The sequence below is a fragment of the Cupressus sempervirens genome, chromosome 3 (genome assembly GCF_028749045.1).
Source record: "Cupressus sempervirens isolate cs-2001-9-10 chromosome 3, ASM2874904v1, whole genome shotgun sequence".
Classification (NCBI taxonomy): Eukaryota; Viridiplantae; Streptophyta; class Pinopsida; order Cupressales; family Cupressaceae; genus Cupressus; species Cupressus sempervirens.
Genome location: NC_143120.1, coordinates 156,003,185 through 156,025,636, shown reverse-complemented (window position 1 = coordinate 156,025,636; position 22,452 = coordinate 156,003,185). Strand labels below are relative to the sequence as shown.

Here is a 22,452-nt window from a genome sequence, read left to right as displayed (position 1 = left end):
ATGTGGTAAGTGCTGCAGATGGAGGTATGAGTTAAAATCAAAGACCTTTGGAGTCAATGCTGTAGTTAAGGGCGACCATACTGAGCACCGTATCGGTACCTATCTCTATGATAGAGTACAAAGAGTTTCTGGTTAGCCCTTCAGTGGACCCAATTCTGCTAGCAGTATCTCCTGAACCATCCTCACCGACACTATTGTTGATGGAGGATTTGGGGTAAACATGTTATTGAATGAAACATGGAAGAAACTCGGGAAACTGCCAGTGTGGGCGTCAACCTTCAATCTTGTGGGTGCTGACCAGCATGACATCAAGCTGATGGGTGCAGTTCATGCATAACAAATAGATAAGGTATATTTTCAACCTTCAAGACCTAATGAGAGCAAGTTGTAAGAGTATTATGATTTATCCAATCTATAGGCATTTGATACAGAAAACCAATGATTCTTTGTCATTTTTTCTACATCCTCATACAATGGGATCTCACCAGATGTGCCTATAATTCACTTCAGTCCTTCAAGAGGGTTGCCTGTAAATTTTTGTACTAAGAACTTCATTTGAGTGTTTACAGAAAATATGCCCCACATAAGAACAACCATATGAATGACTTCGAGCAATTGTGAAACTGGATCTTGACAATCAATCTTGATGGCCTTGTTCTTATTCAGAGATCAATATAGTTAAAGTACCGAAGAGATAAACAGGAGGTGGGGATTTCAGTAATAGGGTAACAAAAGCTCTTATTAAACTAGAAATGCATAGCAGATATATGGTACACTATTCCTGTACACCTAGAACAGAATGAAGGAATTACATAATTTGGCATTTAAAACTGTAATTAGTGATAATGGATCAGCTTCACAACATCTATCTTAGCTAATGTAGGTAGGATCACTCTCTCAGACCATTGGGTTAATAGTTGCAATTATGCTTGTGTCTCTAACTCGAGAAAAAAAATTTAGATTTGATGGAATATGTTTGGATCACCTCAATTCCTGGGCATGGTGGGTCAAGAGTAAATGTTGCAAGCATAATCTTATAAGCATGCAGTACATATATTTATGGAAATGCTTCAATATTCAAAGTTTTTGGGAACATTCATTTTGCAGCAACTGTTTGAAGCTCAAAAAAAAATCTGAGATATAGGCCTTAATCAAGAAGTTATCAATCAAGAGAAGGCCCTTACACAAGAACTGATGTGCATCCAAAAGGAGCAATAGTTCTGGAGACAGTGATCATAGGTCCGTATCTGAATCCTCCTAGAAAGTTTCCCTTTTTGGTTTGACCAGCATAGCAGGTCATTGGTAGGTTTCTCTTTATAGCTGCTTTCACAATTGTCATTTTGCTTGGTGATTTGCAAAGGGGGAAAATGGGATGCTATGCTGTGATGGATCATCCATGACACTTTTCTGCTTTACCTGTGATTGGATGACAAGGAGCATGTGTGGTAGAAGAGTTGCAGCCTGTGGTGAAACAACAGTAAGGGACACAGTGATTTAGCTTAATTGTCTTCAAAAGTCTTGTTTAAGAATTTGATATCGTTGTGGCCTATAGGTGATTCCCCTATTAATTAATATAGGAACTTCAGAGGATCAAATCACCATTCCATATGCTTTTGACTTATGGTGAGGACCTTGCATTCACTTTGTGGACATTATATGTGAAACAAACCGACTTCTCCTAGAAGCCATTCGTAATATAAACAAAAATGGAAGAGATACAAATTCTCACCAATCCGGAAATGATAATAATAATTAGTTGCATACACCAGAATCAGAACATAGACCCACGAGACCCCTCTTTCTACCTGGAGAAGAACAAGAGGACGAGGACAGGTTAAATGAAGTAAATAATATAAATGACATTATAAATGAGTACTCTAAAATTGATTGTGAACATATAAGGGAAATACCCTTTAAAGTCTATTGTGACGCTCAGATGAAGTCATTCAATAAAAAAAGACATGTACATCAAGAAAAGGGTCTAAAAGAGGAGATAAATAAGGCGAGTCTCCCAAAATTTGATGGATCAGAAAGAACTACAGCACACTTATGGGTACAAATGTTGGATACTTATCTCTCCTAGAATCCTATGACGGAAAAAGGTGCTATAAAATTTGCTGTCCTTCATCTAAGAGGAATAGCACAAGATTGGTGGCAACATGGCCTTAGGCCCTTAACAACCAAGGGCATAAACAAATTAAGAGTTATGATGAGTTTACCCAAAAACTCATAAAACAATAGACCCGAAATGGCACTTTAAAAAGTTGACCCAAATTAGACTAGAGGGATCAGTGTTGGAATTCGCTAAAGAATTTGAAAGATTGTCAGCTATGGTACTCGAATTATCACAAAAATGACTTATTTATTTATAGATGGGCTAAAAGAGTCAATCAAAAGTGCAATAGGCGCTCATGAACCAACCAATTTAGAAGAAGCAATACAAAAGGCCCTAAAATTTGACCCCCTGACCAACAATACATCAAAGGTTTATCCTAGACGTTCTTTTAGAGATGATAAAAGTGGGAAGCAAAGAACCTTTATTCTTGAATGGGAAAGAGAAGAGTAAAGGAGAAAAAAATTATGCTTCAAATGTAAGGAAGAATGGGAACATGGACATATTTGCAATAAAGGAAAGGATCAAGACCAAACTAAATGTTATAGATGCAAGGACCCTCAGACACCTAGGCATAAATGTAATCAAAAGGATCTTATATGGAAGAAACTATGTTTTGATTGTAAGGAAGCATGGGAACCAGGGCATAGATGTGGGAAAAAGAACCAAGTCAAGTTCATGGAAGAAATGTCCTATGAATTAGAAGATGAGGAAAACCCTAGTAAAAAGATAAAACTTGATGAAGACGAGGAGGATGGTGGCACTTTAGCCTATATCTCAAAGACATCGAAACATCAACCTTTCAGGATCAGGGGAGTAATAAAGGGGAAGAAGGTAACAACATTGGTGGATAGTGGAGCTTCCCATAATTACATTGACCAAAGTTTAGTTTCCAGATTAAACCTAGAGGTAGAAGATTTCAAAGGGTTCAAGGTAACACTTGCTGATGGATTTGTGACCCCTAGTAAGAAGAAAATATCTCAGCTCAATATCACCCTAGGAAAACATCCAGTTAAAGACAAATTCTATATTGTAGACATGAGAGATATTGACATCATCTTGGGTAGACCCTAGATACATTCCTTGGGACGCTTTATGTTTGATCACCCAAGATTGGAGATATGCTTCCTTCATAAAGGAAATAAAGTCACCTTGCATGGAATATTAGATGGATCCCCTAGGGTAATATCATAAAAAAAAATGAAAAGAGCACTCAGACACAAACAAGTAGAATGGGTTGCTCAATGTTTAATCCTGGATAAATCAACCCTGAAAGAAAAATCAATTCTTATAGATACACAAACCATATTAAAAAGGCATAAAAAGGTCTTTAGTGACATCCTTCGTAGTCTTCCTCCCAAAAGAGGATTTGAGAATTCCATCGAGTCAGAAGAAGGGACAAAACCTATTGTTACTACTCCTTATCGCCATCCACACAAGTATAAGGAAGAAATTGAGAAAACCATAAGAGAATTACTGGAGATGGGACATATTCAACCAAGCTCTAGCCCATTTGCTTCATCAGTTGTTCTCTCAAAGAAGAAAGATGGCACAATGAGGATGTGATTGACTACCAGGCTCTAAATAAGAAAACAATTAAGAATAGGTATCCAATTCCAAGGATTGATGAGCTTATTGATGAACTCCATGGAGCTCGCTACTTTTCAAAAATTGACCTAAGATCAGGATATCACCAAATTCAACTAAGAGAGGAAAATATTCCAAAAATAGCATTCAGATGCCATTATGGACACTTTGAATTCTTTGTTCTACCTTTCGGACTAACTAATGCTCGTGCTACTTTCTAGTCATGTATGAACCATATCTTCAGAGGACAACTAAGGAAGTTTTTGTTGGTTTTTTTGATGATATCTCGATTTACAATAAAACATGGGAAGATCATCTACAACATATTGATGAAGTATTAAATATCTTAGAGAAAAATTCATTATGTGCTAAACTCTCAAAATGTGAATTCGGCATGGAAGAAATTCTATATTTGGGACACAAGATTAGTGCTCAAGGAGTTAAGGTAGACGAAGAGAAAATTGAAGCAATTCAGAGTTGGCCAAAACCAAAAACATTAACGTAGCTCAGAGGATTTTTGGGATTATGTAGCTACTATAGAAGATTTGTGAAGGGATTCTCTAGACTAATTGCCCCCCTTACTAATCTCACCAAGAAAGGAGCCTTTTCTTGGAATGAAGAAGCACAAAAAACTTTTGAAAAACTTAAGGAAGTTATGAGCTCTTGCCCAGTTCTTGCTATACCTGATTTTTCTTCACCATTTGAACTATATTGTGATGCTTCAGGGGAAGGAATTGGAGCAGTATTAACACAACATAAGCACCCCATAACATTTGAAAGTAGGAAAAGACATAGAATGAACATATTCAGTATATGATAAGGAAATGCTAGCCATTATGCATGCCCTTGAAAAGTTTAGACAATATTTAATTTTCGGAAGATTCATTGTAAAAATGGATCACAATAGCCTCAGATTCTTTTTGAGCCAGAAAGATTTAAATGATAGACAACAGAACTGGGTAAATAAACTACAAGCATATGATTTTGACATCGAATACATGAAAGGAAAGAATAATATTGTAGCTGATGCCTTATCGTGACGACCACATCTGGGTACCATAACAACAATAACTACAGAATGGAAGACACTATTGATTTCCGAATATGCAGAGGATCAATTTTCCAGCCATATATTAGAAGGAAGAATATAGGATGAGAGGTACAAGATTCAAGATGATATCATCCTATATAAAAATAGAATGCATATTCCTCCAGGATCCAATTAAAAAAATAGATTTTGAAGACCTACCATGATAACCCACCTTCAGGACACCAAGGACACTTCAAAACATATAAGAGAATAAGAGAAAGATTCACATGGAAAGGTCTCAAAAAGGAAGTTCTCAAATATACTAATGAATGCCTAGTTTGTCAAAAAAATAAAGAACACATACATCCAATAGGACTTTCCTAACCATTGTCGATACCTAATAAAAAATGGTAAAGTATTTCTATGGATTTTATTACAAGCTTACCAAAGATACAAGGGAAACACAATATTTATGTGGTGGTGGATTGCCTAACTAAATATGCACACTTCATGGCCATATCAACATACTTCAAAGCCCGTCAAGTAGTAGAGGTTTTCTTTAAAGAAATCTTCAGACTACATGGACTTCCTCGAAACATTGTCAGCGATCAAGATCTAAAATTCCTCAACTTATTTTGGAAAGAAATATTCAAACTATCTGGGACAGAGCTTACACCTAGCCCTATTTACTATCCACAAACTGATGGTCAGACAGAAATTGTTAACAAATGGCTAGAAGGATACCTAAGAAACTATGTTACAGAACAACAAAGCGGATGGATTAAATGGTTGCACTTAGGAGAATATTGTTACAATACAACCCATCATATGTCAATAGGGATGACCCCCTTTCAAGCACTATACGGATATGAAGCAACACTTTTGGAGATTTGATCCAAACAGAAAGTCGAGTATAAGGCACTAGAGACTTCATATAGGAAAATAAAGACATCATGAATTCGCTCAAGAACAACCTACATCAAGCACAAAATCAACAAAATATTTGTGTTGATAAGAAGAGGACAGAGCAAACATTTGAAGTAGGGGATATGGTCTTCTTAAGACTACAACCATATAAACAAACTTCCATCAAAGCTAGTGGAGCTGAGAAACTCAAAACTCGATTCTACGGGTCTCAATTAATAACAAGCAAACATTTTCCAATTACTTCGTAATATGGTATCAAAGCCAATATTTGAAAGTTTTTCCAAAGTCATAATTTCTTTGTCAAATTTATCAAATCTCTATTTTTGAAATTATTTTTCTTGTTTTTTGCTTCAAACAAACCCTGGTTCGTGTAGGGTTTTTTTGTCAATCTGCAAATTGTGGCTGTTGAATTCTAAACAAAAATTGCTTGAGGGTACTCTTTTTTTTGTTTTGCATCTACAAATTGCGGCTGAGAAAGTTGGAAAAAAAATGGTGCTTGGTTCCTCCACGCACGTGAGCTATTGGTGCCTCCTTGTTCATGTCTCTCTGTGATCACAGAGCTCACGTCCACGTAGAGCAGTCTATCATTTTTTTGGCGTCATATTTACCTACAACTCATGACACTATGAGCACAAAACTGAGGCATTTTTCTTGTGCAAACGCACCATTCCCACCATTTCTTGGTGTCGTTTTTCTCTAATCTAGCCTACTCGCCGTCCTTTGTATCAAAATTGCCCATTTTTCGAGCTTTTTTTTACCAGCAATCAGCCATTTTCTCTACAAATTTGACCTCCATAGCCGCCGACTAGAGTTTTCTTCGAAACCCTAGTTTTTTGACCTCAATTTATTTTTCTAATTATAGATTCTTGGTGGGTTTTTTGAGAGCTCAATTGGGTTCGTATTTTTTGGTTGCCTCAATTTTCAAGCTAACGGATCTAGAAATTGACAACATATTCTTTCTGGGTTTTTTGAGCTCTCTTCTGGGTCATCCTTCAAATTTTTTGGGTCTTCAATTTTTTGCCTCGAAGAACGTGCATTAAAAAGATTTTCATGTTTTTTCATTGAAAAACATGCCATAGCATCTCTAAGAAACATTTTGCTCAAGCACAACTCAAAATTCAATGGTCAAAATTATGGCACTTGGAAGCAACAGATCATAGCAATTTTTGAATATCGGAATACTGATCAAATTGTTCTGGGTGTTACAAAGCGTCCGACTTAATGTATGGTAAGCCTGTTTGTTGTTCTTTTGATCGGTGATAAATGTTAGTGTAGTTTTAGTTGGATAGAACAAACTATTATATATATATTTATTTGTTTATTTAATTAGATATATGAGATATATTACATAAATTATATTATTATATATGTGATAGTTGTTATGTTTTGTAGCTTCACTCAGATAAATTGTAGCATATATATATATATATATATATATATATATATATATATATATATATTATAGAGATCATATATATAGAATTAATTATAAGATTGTAATTATGTTAACGAACATACATGTCCCATGAAAGGACATGTCTATTCTTTACTCACTTATATATATATATAATAGGTCGCTGCCATTTGGAAAACATATACCAAAAACATGTCAATGTGAATACATTTGTAATAGACCTTTAAAAAAACACTAACATGGTATTAGAGCAAAAAGATTCTTGCCTATTGAAAGGAGTTCATTATCGAATCAATTAAGAACAGATTGTGATTAATATATTCAATAAAATGCTTCATCAGCTATGCCTGTCATGATGTTCTCAGACCTGCTACGATGGATGAAATAAAGGGTCTACTTTTAATTCCTAGTACCGTAGATTGATGCACACATATTTTGAGACAATTTGGATCTAATCAGTAGCATTATGTTCAGATCCTTGCAATAGATAATTAATATCGCTGATGATCATGATGTCATAGAGGTTTGTGCAAGCATGTCGATGACACATACAAGCAAGATGACAACATTCACACTCTACCTCACTCTCTTGCTCCAAGCCTTAGAAAGTGATTTGTGTTGGCCTTAGCTAGGCCTCAAGCCAGCTGTCCAGTGAAAATCAGATCAGGACCAGCCTATACCGCTAGAAGAGTTACAGCTAAAACCCCTGCATCATAATTCTGAGTTTATTATAAAAATTGTTATTTGCAAATAGAGTTTCAAAGAACATGATAGAATGGGCTCTTGCACATGCTTAGGTTGGAACATTCATTGATCAACCATCAGCTCTATCCATCTGATGGCAAGCAAAAATGAACGACTTTTATGTTTTGCATTCACACTGAGTTTGATTCACCATAGGTTCTTTGAAAGTTGCCTAGGTTTGGTTCATTGCTAGCTATATTTAGAAACCAGTTCTGGATCCTACTTCTCTATTTCCTATCCATAGCTAGTGTCATGGCTATGGTTGTAAAGAGGCTCACACTGTATGTTTTTAATCATCCCAAGCAAGAACTCTTGAGCAGGTTCTTCTGATAGAATGTTTGACGGAAGGGAAAGCTTACTTGAGTCGGGCACTTCTGAATACATGTCTTGCAAGCCTTTGAAATGATGTACGGGTAACAAGTGGATCATGTTCGCTTATTGTTTAGGTGCATCTATATGAATGTTTGAAATGATGTACGGTAACAAGCAGATCATGTTCGCTTATTGTTTAGGTGCATCTATATGAATGTTAAATTGGTACCTATAAAGGGGCAACGCACAAATTCAACTTGAGAGTGAGGATATTGGGCATTTTTAATAGAAAATACACATACTTTAAGGAGGTAAGTACTTGTCAATAATATTAGGGACCCACCTACCAAGTAGGTCTAAAGGTAATACTTGATGTGTTTATATATTGTTGAGAATATTTTCTATTATATATTTTATATTAAAGAGTAGCATTGTTTAATATTTCTTAATATATATTATGAAGAGTTAAGATATAAGTGATTATAATGAATATAAAAGATTTTATAATTTTTTTAATGTTATTATTATTGTGAATAATTATCAAAATGATATGTACTATAAAAGCTATTTATCTTGATCTTTTCATCTAAGTATGTTCTTGTAGGCAGAGGGAGATAGATTGTGATTCAAAGGGATTCTGACATTTCATTAAAGGCAACCTTGATAGAGAGGGAGCATAAAGAAAATATGATTCAGTCAACCTTCAGTGATTGTGATCATATTGATTTAGAGAGAGTAAACCATGTTGCAATGGATTCTCCAGTGATCAATAAAGTATGGTAATCAAGAGGACTGTGATTTACGAATATACATTGTGACCATGTGATTTTAATGGGCCTACCCCCTGTGTACATCACGAGGAAGTGACGACTTCCAAATGATGTCACTTGTATTTGCAGGAGTTATTGTAAGGTGACGTGATGATCTTACAATAGCTTGTATTATGAGATCAAATAAATTGAGTAAATGGTGAATGCCATTAATCGGAGTATATGGTGAATATCTTTGATATTCTGGGAGGCCAATACTCTTGATATCATATGTGATATCAAACCCTATTTTGAGTAATTGGTGAATATCTTATGATATTCTGGGAGACCAATACTCGTGATGTCGAATGTGATATCACACCTTATTTGAGTACTTGGTGAATATCGGATGTCGATATTCTGGGAGGCCAATACTCTTGATTTCAGAGGTGATATCAAAACCTTTTGAGTACTTGATGAATATCTTTGATATTCTGGGAGGCCAGTACTCGTAATATCAATTGTTGATATCAAAATGATAGATATCATTTGATTAAAGATATATTTTTTGTCATACTTAATATTACCAATGGTGTAATACATGTCCTGTGTTTATTATCCCTAGCTAAGGGGGAGTGTTGATGTTTTGTAGCTTCACTCAGATAGATTGTATCATATACACACACACACACATATATATATATATATATATTAGAGATCATATATAATTAATTATAAGATTGTAATTATGTTAACGAATAGACATGTCCCAATTCTTTACTCACTTTGTTATATATATAAGAGGTCGCTACCATTTGGAAAACATATACCAAAAACATGGCAATGTGAATACATTTGTAGCAGACCTCCAAAAAAAACACTAACAATATTTATATATACACAAATATGTGTTAAATAACAAACTATTATATTAAATACTAATGAATAAAAGGGACATGTCTATCCATATTTCATCTAATATAAGAGAGATGGCTGCTATTTGGAAAACACATACCGAAAAGGTAGTGCTATAACATTTGTAGCAATCCTTAGAAAAAGCACATGGTATTAGAGCCAAATTGCAAATGTAAGAAGCACTGAGAATTATAACAAAGTCACATTGAAAGCACTGAGAATTATAATGTCACATTGATTGTAGCAGATGTGAGCAGGTCAACGTGGACTTGGAAAATTGCTTTGATTCTGCGAAGATCAGAATGCCTATTGCGGATCTTAAGGAGGTTGGCCCCTGTTAGAGAAAGTTGGGTTCAATTTGGATGAATGGGATCATGTGGAGATGAAAGCGTCGCGTTGCAAAGGATGCTCGAAAGTGGTTTGTGGATGACAGTGGCACAGGGCCATGTTGAGTAGAGGAAATGACATATTTAATCTTGCCATCAACAAATCTAATGAAAAGTGCGATTTGTAATACAAACAAATGAAATAATATACAATGATGAAAGTGGTACATAATAAAGCACGGGAAAATATAGTATCAAATTACAATGGACATTAGTCTCAACTAAGCAGGAATAAAAATGTTCAACAGATATATATACCACACAATAACATCGCCAATTCAATGAGTCAACAACCATGTAGGATATAGTCGGTAAAGATACGGACATTCGTGACCAAGACATACTCTTTAAATATGGGGATATTCCATGGAGATGCTACCTCATCAAACAGATATATGTATTGGAAGTAAACATGTGATCAAAAAAGAAAGAAAATCGTTTCCCTTCAAAACAACTCTGACAACGATAGCTAGATCAATTATGTAGAGTCAAACCGACGCGACAAAGAGTACATCTAGCGAGAAGTGTAGGCCCACCCACCTAAGGAGTTACGAAAATAATATTTATTGTCATTTTAAAGGTAATGATTTGAATATTCAAAACATTATGTTATTCCATGTTATGTGTATTGTCAATGTTATTGTTTGCAAATATGGTATTGATATATATATTTAAATGAGGGAAATTATATTTATATGAATATGGTGAAATAACATAGTTTGCATTAATGAATGATTTGATATGGAATACAACTCAAGTATAATTACTGAATATGATTAGTCATAAATAAGAATGTCACTTGGACATTAAAGAATAGAAAAACTATATTGTTTTGAGGCAAGGACCAATGTTACACTATTATGATGAATATTTGATTATTCCTAATATTATTATCCTTGAGTATTATAGTAGTCTCTCTTATTTTTGTATACCATTATGTCCTATAAGAGCTATTTGCCTTGATATTTTCCGAGAATGTTATTGCAGGAAAAGGGAGATTGACTTCAGACTCAGAGGGAGTTTGACACTTCTTCAAAGGTAAAGGAGCTTAGAATATTTTTATTCAGAGGGAGTCTGACACTTTCGTCTGAAGGAGCGGATAGAGGATATGTTTCAGTTGATATTTGAAGATCTTAATCATATCAGGATCAGAGGGAGTTTTGACTTCATGTAAACTTTTGGTATCATGCGTGTGATTGCATGATTTAATGGGCCTACCCCCTGTGTACCTCATGAGGAAGTGACGGCTTCCAAATGATTATGACTTGTTTTTACAGAAGTTATTGAAAGGTGACGATCTTACTTAATTTTCTATTATAATGGATATCTTACAATGTTTATGCAGATCATGATAGATTATACTTTGCATGGTGGATGTTCATATGGTGAGCATTTTGAGAATCCGTGTGCACATGCCTTATGAACATTTTGAGTATATGCTGAATGTAATGCAAATTGATGTTTAGGAGGCCATTACACGGAGTACTTGGTGGATATCATATAGGATGACATTCAGGAGGCCATTACTCACAACACTCGGTGAATATCTTGCAACTCGACATTCAGGAGGCCATTGCTCAAAGAGTACATGGTGAATGTCACATGAGATGACATTTAGAAGGCCATTACTCCCAATATCATTATTTAGAGTATTTGGTGAATATCATTTGTTGATATTAGGGAGGTCAATACCCATGATATCAAATGTGATATCAAAATGTTGAATATCTTTTGATCAAAAGATATTCTTATATTACATTGAGGTAATTTATGGTCTTGTGTTTATCCTCCCTAACTAAGAGGTAGTGTTAATGTTAGTGTAGTTTCAGTCGGATAAAACTCACTAAAGATCTATATCTATATATCTATATATATCTAATTAAATATACATCTCATTATATATATATATATATATATATATAATGAGATGTATATTTAATTAGATATATGAGATATATTTATTTTTATATATATACAAATATATATGTGTGTTAAATAACAAACTATTATACTAAATACTAATGAATAGACATGTCTTGTGAAGGTACATGTCTAGCCATATTTCATCTAATATGAGAGAGATGGCTGTAATTTGTAAAGCACATTCTGAAAAGGCAGTGCTATTATATTTGCAGCGGTCCTCAGAAAAACAACAAAAGGAACTCGGTGAAATATGACGAGAATAATATTTTTTTAGGACTTTCCTCTCTCAGATTAATGTGCAGTTATGATTTGTTGAATTTTATTGTTTTTTTGAGGGTGTGATTTTTAGTGTTGATTTGGGAGGAGCAAATTGTCTTTCAGACGAAGATCAATAAGAGTTTCTTCACTGCTCATGTCTGAAGGGCCATGGTTACAGTTCTGGACTGGCAATTTCCACAAATTTTAACATTAAATTAAGATACATAGCCAACAAAAAAGATTATTAATTGCTGTGAATGCCCAAACTGTTTCAAATTTTACTCATTGCTTCCTTTACCAAGGTTTGCTTGTACTTGAGGTTATGTTTGAATAAACTCTAACATACATGTATAGCGTTGGTTACAATTAGCTTTTTGCACTTTGGAATGTTATATGATATTGGAAGGGGAAGTATTGCATGCAGAGATTTCCAACTGTAAGCTATAATATTTTCATTATCCTGTTCATTGTTAACAACTTTAGGGGTCGATCTACTGAGAAATATAGCCAGTTGGAGCATATACTATTCTTATAGATCTTCTATTTAATTTGTGTACCCAAGCATGCTTCCTAGTCTCAGTGCTACCGCATCTTTAACTACCAATTCTATTAGTTCATGACTGCGCTTCAAATATTTTGTCTGGGTTTTGGGTAGCAACTGAAACTGCTTAATTTAGTGTTGACAATGGTTTGAGCTTTCGCTTGTGAGATTGTTTTTCCAAGGTGTTATGTTGCTAACTGTTCGGTCTGTTGATTTAACTGAAATAGCACTGGATTTATAAAATTGAATAGCGTTGGATTTTATATAGTATTTTTCAGCAAATGAATTCAATTTGCTATCATTTTAATAACTTTATCCAAGAATATAGTTGGTCTCCTTTATAGCTTTGGTGGTATGTACTGGGGTTAAAACTTTTATGCTCTTTATTTCACCATTTAATGTGTGATTTAATTTTTTAAATTTATATATGTAGTTGGCAAGAAGTGTACTCTGCTGAATGCATTTGAGCAGATAATCAGCAGATTATAGCAACTAATCTATTTGAATTCATATTTAATTTGGCTGTACTCGTGAAATTCTGTGTTCTTGATGTAATACAAGTCTGAATCAGTGTCAGAGAGTTTTAGTTATTCTTCCTAGACAGACAAGAGCCTTGATATTAGTGCTTTATTTTTGATAGAAAGCATGGTTGCTAATAAATTATATTTGCTGATTATTGGCAGGTGCATCCTGAAGGAAAGTATGTTGTTGATGTAGATAAGAACATTGATATAACAAAAATTACACCATCAACAAGAGTAGCTCTTCGGAATGATAGTTACATGCTTCACTTGATTTTACCTAGCAAAGTAGATCCTTTGGTGAACCTCATGAAGGTGGAGAAAGTGCCAGATTCTACTTATGATATGATTGGAGGTCTTGATCAACAGATCAAAGAGATCAAAGAGGTATTTTATTTTCAACTGTTAATTAGTAAACTGCATCAATGAACATTGTGAATTGATGGATGCATGTTTACAATCAAGTTATAATAATCAAACTACATATAAAAGAAAGTTTTTTCTGCTCTAATCTTTTTGATTGGGAGCTCAATGATATTCTAAAGGGTGACGTATTGATCTGCCATATAGTTTTGAATTACAAGATACAAGTTGCTTACACTACAAAGCTCCAAAAGCACGGGGAATGTGGCTGGGGGGTAAAAGGCACTAAGTAGTTATTACATTCACATCTCCTCTCTCCTGCTAACTTGTTCGTTAAGTGGGTCTCCTTGTCCTTTTATTATTTCTTATTTATACAATGTAATAAATTGTCATCAGTGCAAATGATCACTAAAAGAGGTTATCTTGAGATGACTTGGGAACATACACAAGTTAAGTCCCTCACAAATTATAATTCTAGTAACTGCAACGTTTGTCTCTTTGTTCCATGCAATAGGATAAGAATGTGGTTGTCAGGAGTTTATCACACTATGGCATTTAAATATTTGCAGGTTGTAGTTGTTTAACTAATTAATTCATGTGCAGGTTATCGAACTTCCAATTAAGCATCCAGAACTATTTGAAAGTCTTGGAATTGCTCAACCAAAGGTATGTGTTACAGTTATTATTTTTTTGGCTATGGTCATTAATTCTAGAACATTAGGCTTGTAATTTGTTAGGACTATTTCATGTTCAAGCTTGAAGGTTTTCTTCCTAGAAATATTTTAATGATTTTTTTTCTTTTGTTTATTGTTCAAGGGTGTATTGCTCTATGGACCCCCTGGTACAGGAAAGACGTTGCTGGCAAGGGCAGTTGCTCATCATACAGACTGTACTTTTATTCGAGTTTCTGGTTCTGAATTGGTTCAAAAATATATAGGAGAAGGTTCAAGAATGGTTCGTGAGCTTTTTGTCATGGCAAGGTGATTATTCATCTTCTGTATCAAATAAATTAAGATTGGCCATGTATCAAAGAAACACTCTTTTTGACATGTTCTACATCTCCAGATTTAGAAGTAAGTTTCCCTGTAATGTGTTCATTTGTCATGATTACAGGATTTAGAAGTAAGTTTCCCTGTAATGTGTTTGTGAGTCATGATTACAGTTCTAAAATTTAAGACCCCATTCAATGTTACATATATATACATCTCATAGATGTACAGTCTTATGAAAAGCTACATACCTATTTTAGGGAAAAAAGCTACATACCTATTTTAGGGAAATTGCTCAGTGAAGGACTTTGTACCCGGATCTTTTATTGAATGACAATAGTAGCTTTCTTAATTTTTTAAAACTCTGAGCATGTTTAAAATAGATATGATGGCCACTATCTGTTTTGACCATGTGTCTTTTGGTAGGCACATATATTGATGAGTAAAATGTCTACAGTTACTGTTGGCAAGTACCATGGTCATTTACAAGTCTCATGTGGAAATGTAACCTCTTTTTAATTGGGAGGGGTAATTAGAAACTTGAATCCTTTAACCATATTTATCAATTTGCTGAGATCTTTAGTGTTATGGACTCCCAATGCTGCATGTATTTTCTAGTGGTGGATCAAGGTCTGGAAATTCTCCATACAATTTGATGTCGTAGGATATCAGGTAATATATATGAGGAATGAAGATGCTTTAAATTTTGATGTTGCATACCATGGATTCACTACCTTCAGTAATAGTAATTTCTAATGTGTAATATCATCAAGTACTGGACTGTGGAATCTCACAAAGAGCACACCTTCTTTGACTACTTGAAGAATCATTTATTTATCCTCCCAGGGTTTTTTAGTACTCAAATATTGGCTGTCAAAGCTGTATGCAATATAAGAATTTTTTTATGCATTTCAGAAAGTTTCTCCAAGATTATCATTACATAGGTCAGGGTAGTAGTCTCTAGATGAAAAATACTGGTATTGATCATAAGCAGATGTATTTTGTGTGAAGTCAAATAATGTGGGTCTCCCAATAGCAAGCATAAGCTCATCCTTGTAGAAGCTTTGTTGAGGTTAATATAAATTGCCAGAAATTTTTATCATGACTCGTGAATGATGTGGATCTTTACTCTCAAGAAAATCTGTATCAACTTCAACAAACAAAATTTAAAAGATTGCAAATATTTGCTAGTCTATAAATTCAGTTGCTAGCACATATGTGATGTTATTGGGATGGAACCCTAATATATTTATTATACCAATGTATGATCTGATTCGTAAATGGAGATGTGTGAGTGTTACGTGTTTATCCTGTAGGGTTGCTGTAGTTCAGCTTTGGTTCATCCATGCAAGAACAAAAACTAGGTTTAGCATTGAGTACATAAGTTTTTGGTTACAAGGGCAGGCTTGGAATAATATCAGTAGAAACTATTACTTGAGAGCTCTTGTGGTCTAAATCCTGTAATTCCACTCCTTAATGATTTACGAGTAACTCTGCCAATTCAATTTTAATCACTAGCATAAGCCCTGTAGCTCAATTTTTAATCCTCAATTATAGACATGTATCTGTCGCAGTTGAAGTTAGAACTTTTACTGGAGAGCTCTTGTACAAGGAGTCAAATGATTTGAAATTTGCAGGCATTTAGATTTGGGTCAGATTTTCATTTACATGGATTACTTATTGTGCATACCAGCTATTATGTCTGGAAACAGATAAAAATAACCTGAAATTTCTTGTTGCTAATCTGGATAACCAGTTCAGTTACATGTACAGATTTATCCAATGATCTATTTTACTTGTGTTTTAGCAGTTAGTAGGTTATTCAGTGATTGTATTTGCTATATGTTGAAGTGTTTGGAAGCTAAACTGTAATCATGATGATTAGAACTAGGATCAAATGGGATCCTAGGGGATGTGTTGCATGCAGCAGCGTTGGGAAGTAAACTATATGTGGTCGGTGAGAAAGTGAGGGTGTGAATAACTGGTGGGAAAAGGGTGGTCTGGGCTAGTGCTTTTTAAATATATTTTTAAATAAAAGTAGTACACAGCTAGATCAGTTTATGAGAACCATAAGAACAGTGAGAATTCCTTAGTTACCCAGTTTTCCCCTCAGCCCTTCAAACCAAAACGGTTCTTGGTCCTTGTCTTGGTTCCCTTTTGGGTTCCAATTGGGTTTGAACCCAAGCAGGTTGGTTCCTCTAGATCAAACTTAGGGCAAACCATGATGGAACTAGTGCAGACCCAAGTAGACTGAGTGTGAACCAGGGATAGTGCCATTGGGAACATTGTATAATTTAGTGCAGAAAACAATTATTACAGAATTTGAATAAAGATTTTTACATTACAAAATAAAATTTGCTGAAGTTCAAATATTTATTACATCAAATTAAATTAGCCCTCAAAATTTCTTCTAGTGAAATTTTTATATCCAATGCTGATAATAACCCCTGTTCGAATAATTGGAAGCTTTGTATAGTGATAAATCGTATTTGAAACATTAAATAACATCTTCAATAGGTGAAGGGAGTTTTAAGCTACTTATATAACATTTTTTCAAGTAGGATGTTAATTACAAACAAACAAGCTCTTTGTACAATGAAAAAGTAATAAGCATTGGACAACTTGGAAAACATGAATGTTATTAGTGCAGTTGATTCCAATAACATTGACAATGTTTGTGAACCAATTAATGCCTTTGATGAAGAAAAATAAGATGAAGATTTAGATCATAGTTACGGGACTTAGACTCGCTTTTGACTCAGAAAGTCAAAATCCGACTCGGACTTGGACTTGGTGACTGGACTCGGCAAGGACTTGGAAAATCGAAAAACCCATGAAATTCAAAGATTTTAAAGGATTTTAAAGATTTTTTCATGCATCATTTAGTCAATTAACATCAAATACACAATAATTGAGATAAACAGAAGCTACTTAACACTCGTACACAATTTTGCATAGATCACATAAGTATAACAGCAAATTTCTGAAGGAAAAAACTGAATAACATAATATAAAGTTAAATATAGTGTCACTGTCAAATGTCCACAATATATGAAATCCATGGAATCAAAAGTTGAAAACATATATCAAAATATCAGCTAGAGTGTAGAAGACTAACGTTCATAGTAGCCTATCACTATGCCCTTCTACGAATAGGCCTAAGATAAGTCATGGAAGACTCAGATATTGAGAAATATGTTTTTACAACTTTATGTACACATTGTAGACAACAACAGGGCTCTCAGTCTTAAGTATGTCTATCAATTTGCTTGGTGAAACACAACCTTTAACAATAAAAGTCTTTTAATAACAATTTTAATAAAACTGAAAAAAACACCTTCTAGAAATCTCTTATCTTTTGAAAAAAAATTAAAATTCAGGAGAGTCCTGGGCTCGGGACTCGGTTAGTCCTGGACTCGGTCGGCTGCGTCCGAGTCCAAAGGCCATTTGCCTCGGAAAGGCTGCCTCTGCCTCGGACTTGCAAAGTCCTGGAACACTGATTTAGATAATCCGTTAGATGATTGAAACTTAGCATCAAGTTCTAATTGTTGAAAGTCTAAACAATGGTTCTTGAACTTGATATTATTTTACCATTTTGGTGTTGATAATACATATGATGCTAGGATTACAAGTTTGTAGCATTTTTGTTGTTTTTATGATACTGTGTAGCATTCTAATCTTAATTCATTTTTCTAGGCGCTACACACACACACACACACACACTTTTTACCTTTTTTGTACATATGAACCCAAACAAACCCACACCCCATTTCAAGATTTTTCCGTACCAGAAAACCGGTTATTTGAACCCAAACTTGAACCAGTAACTTAGGAGAATTCTAATTATTCTTTAGAAACAGAGCACTCATATTAGTGATTTCTGTCATATGGTAATTATTTAGGATGTCTGTCAGAAGGTGAGGAAAGCACAACGACGAAATCTGGGAGATGTTAATTAGGAGTTGTGCATAGTGTTAATTTGGCGAGAAGTATGGGGATGACTGAAAATTTGAAATAATCATGCTTTGAAAGCTTGAAGTGCCTGTTCTGTTGATTGGTATCATATTTAAAGTATTTCACATCTCTTCATGTTGTTATCAACTGCTCTGCCAGACTGACTGCCTAAAGCACATTGCTCTTTGCTTTATTTGGATCCTCTGTTGATTAGAATTGTCATGTTATACGTGCCTATTTTTCTTGTCTTAAAATAAATCGTCTAACTTTGATTCAACTTAAATAAAATAATCTCTGGAACAGGGATGAATGCATTTGTAAGAATTATACAGAAATCTAATGCGAGTGTTGTTTATCTAAGTTTTATGAACATCTGATTTTGTTTTCTGTTTTTCATATTTGCAGAGAACATGCTCCTTCTATAATCTTTATGGATGAGATTGACAGTATAGGGTCCACTAGAATGGAGTCTGGATCTGGCAATGGCGATAGTGAAGTTCAGAGAACTATGCTTGAGCTGCTTAATCAGCTTGATGGGTTTGAGGCATCAAACAAGATTAAGGTATTGCTTCTAATCTTGATACAAAATTAACTGTCCTTCCAGATATTTGTCAAAATCGATTCCATTGATTAGTAGTTCTTTGGTATGAATCATGGGTACTGCAGAGATTTTGACCATTATATGATGTGAAGTTTATCAAGCTCTCACACACTTAAAATTGTTAAAAGTTTTAAATTCTGACCGTAGTTGTATTGTACTTCAAATAATAGTACTTTAATGTGAGTTGTACTGCATTAGCGTGCTGCGTGTACTATGATGGAAAATGCAACACGAACAAACAATTAATTGAAGTTCAGACAAACACATTAACACAATGAACTTTTACTTTGGAAGCCTTCTATGGGGAAACCCAACTTGGTTGTTATAAACTTATTGGAAATGAAACATGAACAAACAGTAAACTTAAATTCAAACTAACACATTAACACTATGGATGTTCTCTTCAGAAACCTTGCTGTGGTGAAAACCAACTTGGTAGTTGTTGCAAAATTAATTGGTAAAATAATTTAATGAATTGAATGAGTGATCAGACTATTATTTGTAGGGATTGCAAAACAGATGTTTCTATAACAAAACAATCGTTAAAATAGAAACAATCTAATATGTACTTAAAATATTGACCATTAAATAAGGAATAATAAAGATATTATTCTAATACCCTTCCTTGATGGTCAATCTATCAATCACACCATGTTGCCCCTTGAATTTTACAAACTGTTCTTGGTACAAAGGCTTGGTGAGAATATCTGCTGTTTGATCCATAGTTGGAACGTACATCAACTGAACTGCTCCGTCTTCAACCAGCTGCTGAATGATATGACAATGATGGTCAACATGCTTGGTTCTCTCATGGAAGACTGGATTCGTGGCCAGTTTGAGTTCCGCTTGATTGTCATAGCACAGGGGAATAGAATCTGCTTGAGATATCTGCATGTTTGAAAGAATCCTCCAAAGCCAAACTGCCTCACAAGTTGCCTTAATTGTTCCTCGATACTCAACTTTTGTTGAGGAAATAGCCACCACTTACTGCTTCTTGCTAATTTATGAGACTGCACTATATCTCAAATTAGTTGTTAATTTTCAGTCATAAATGGAACCTCCCCAATTTGAGTCTGTAAAACCAAGAAATCTATGATTGTGACTTCTGCCATACAGTAGGTGAAAGTTAGAAGTTTCCTTCACATAATGCAACACACACGTTGTTGCTACCAAATGACCAGCCTTGGGGACTGTGATGAAGTGTGCAATGTAGTCCACTGCAAAATTGAGATCACACCTAGTAGCAGTAAGTTAGATGAGACTGCCCACCAATTGCTTGAATTTGATTTGGTTGTCAGCTTGAGCCCTTTCTCCATAGGTGTGGATGCAAGTTTGTAGTCTTGCATCCGAAACTTGTCACGTAGATTGTGGCATACGTAGATTGAGATAAGAATGTACTACCTTTAGCTTGCCAAACTTCAACACCTAAACAATAGTGCAAGTCCCAAGTCTTGTATGTCAAAGTTGGACAAAAATTGTGTTTGATCTGATCAATCAAAAATTTCGAACTACCAGTGATAATCATGTCATCAACATAGACAAGAACAAGAATATCATCCGTAGTGTTTTTGACGTACATATTAGAATTATATGGACACCTCTGAAAACCATTATCTGAAAGGTGCGTGTCAATTCTGATGTACCAAGGCAAAGGAGCCTGGTTCAGACTATAGGGTGCTATCACTAGTCTCCACATCTGATGTTCTTTTTCACAAAACTTGAAAGTTGAAACCATGAGGTTAGACTTCTTGCAACTCACCATTGAGGAAGGCACTCTTAACATACTTTTGATAGATTTTTGAAACAATTCGAGTTGCTAAGGAAAGGGTGAGCCATATAGCACTCATTTTGGTTGTAGGAGCAAAAGCCTCCTCTTAGTCATGCCTAATTTCTGTGGAACCCCCTACCAACTAGATGAGCTTTGTACTTGTTGATGGTTTTGTTAGCTTTGTACTTTATAGACCCATCTGCAATCAATGGCCTTTTTCCTAGAGGAAGATTAGAAAGGATCCAAATGTTAATATTCAAAATTCTATAATGTTCAACTTCCATAGTCTTTTCCCACTCAATGCATGTTTGAGGCTCAAAAATACTACGAAAGTTGCCCATGAACGCAAAGTTGACTATATTTTATCCCATCATGTAGGTTGAAGAGTAGAAGATCCAACACTAGATGTAGGAGGAATAAGTGGAATAAGTTCAATGAAAGGAGCATTGTTTAGAGGAAAATCAAGTAGTATATCATCAAAGTCAGTGTCATCCCTCTCATTAGGTTAACCAAATGGAAGTGTGACACCTAAATCAATAGCCTCCAAAGGCTGGTCCCAATAATTTTGCACAAATGACCCCGTTCTTCATCAAAGACAACATCATGATTGAAGGTAAGACAATCGATGTCAATATCAGTTAGGTGACAAGACTTGTGGTTGTCATGGTACCTTGTGAACACAAGTTTTTGACCCTTGGAATCCAACTTGGAGTGTTGGGCATCTCGAATCCATATATATGCTAAAGGGCCAAAAACTTTTAGATGATTGATGTTAGGCTTGCGACTAGTCTTGGTTTCCTCAAGAGTCTTCCCCTTAATAGTCTGTGTGGGGTTCAATTAAGGAGGTGGACTATAGTGAATACTGCTTTTGCCCTACATTTCTTAGGAACACTCATTTGTTCCATCATTGACCTAGCCATTTCAGTTATAGTGTGGTTTCGACGTTCAACAATGCTATTTTGTTGAGTGTGTATCACAAAAGCTGGAGAAAGCATTATTTGACCTAAGAGTGAGTATAGAACATCCTGACTCTTTTTTCTACCAAGGCCTTAAATTTCTAAAATATAATAAATACATATGATTTGTCTAAGTAAAGTACACCCATATTTTATAGCTGAAATCATCAATAAAAATTAGGAAATACTTGACAGTGTGACACTAGTAACATAAGAAGTATCCATTGGACCACATACATTAGTGTGAACCAATTGTTTACCATACAGGGTAAGAGCTTAACACATGTAGTATAATACGATTCAATGCAGAACAGATACTTTATTCATATATGTACTTACTGATTACAATCCGAATACAATGACTACAATGATCACAACGATGATTCGAAAGTCCATCTTGG

At 34.8% G+C, this 22,452-nt stretch overlaps 1 protein-coding gene across 2 annotated transcripts in view; it reads left to right on the top strand.

Annotated features, from left to right (window-relative positions):
- Positions 1-22,452, top strand: part of LOC149565231 (26S proteasome regulatory subunit 8 homolog A) — a 109,137-nt gene that overhangs the window by 24,482 nt on the left and 62,203 nt on the right. For both annotated transcript variants that reach the window (XM_089818782.1, XM_089818781.1), the window contains exons 3-6: positions 13,583-13,807; positions 14,387-14,449; positions 14,600-14,763; positions 19,132-19,288. In XM_089818782.1, the coding sequence (XP_089674908.1) occupies positions 13,583-13,807; positions 14,387-14,449; positions 14,600-14,763; positions 19,132-19,288 (609 nt within the window). The remainder of the gene's footprint in view (positions 1-13,582; positions 13,808-14,386; positions 14,450-14,599; positions 14,764-19,131; positions 19,289-22,452) is intronic.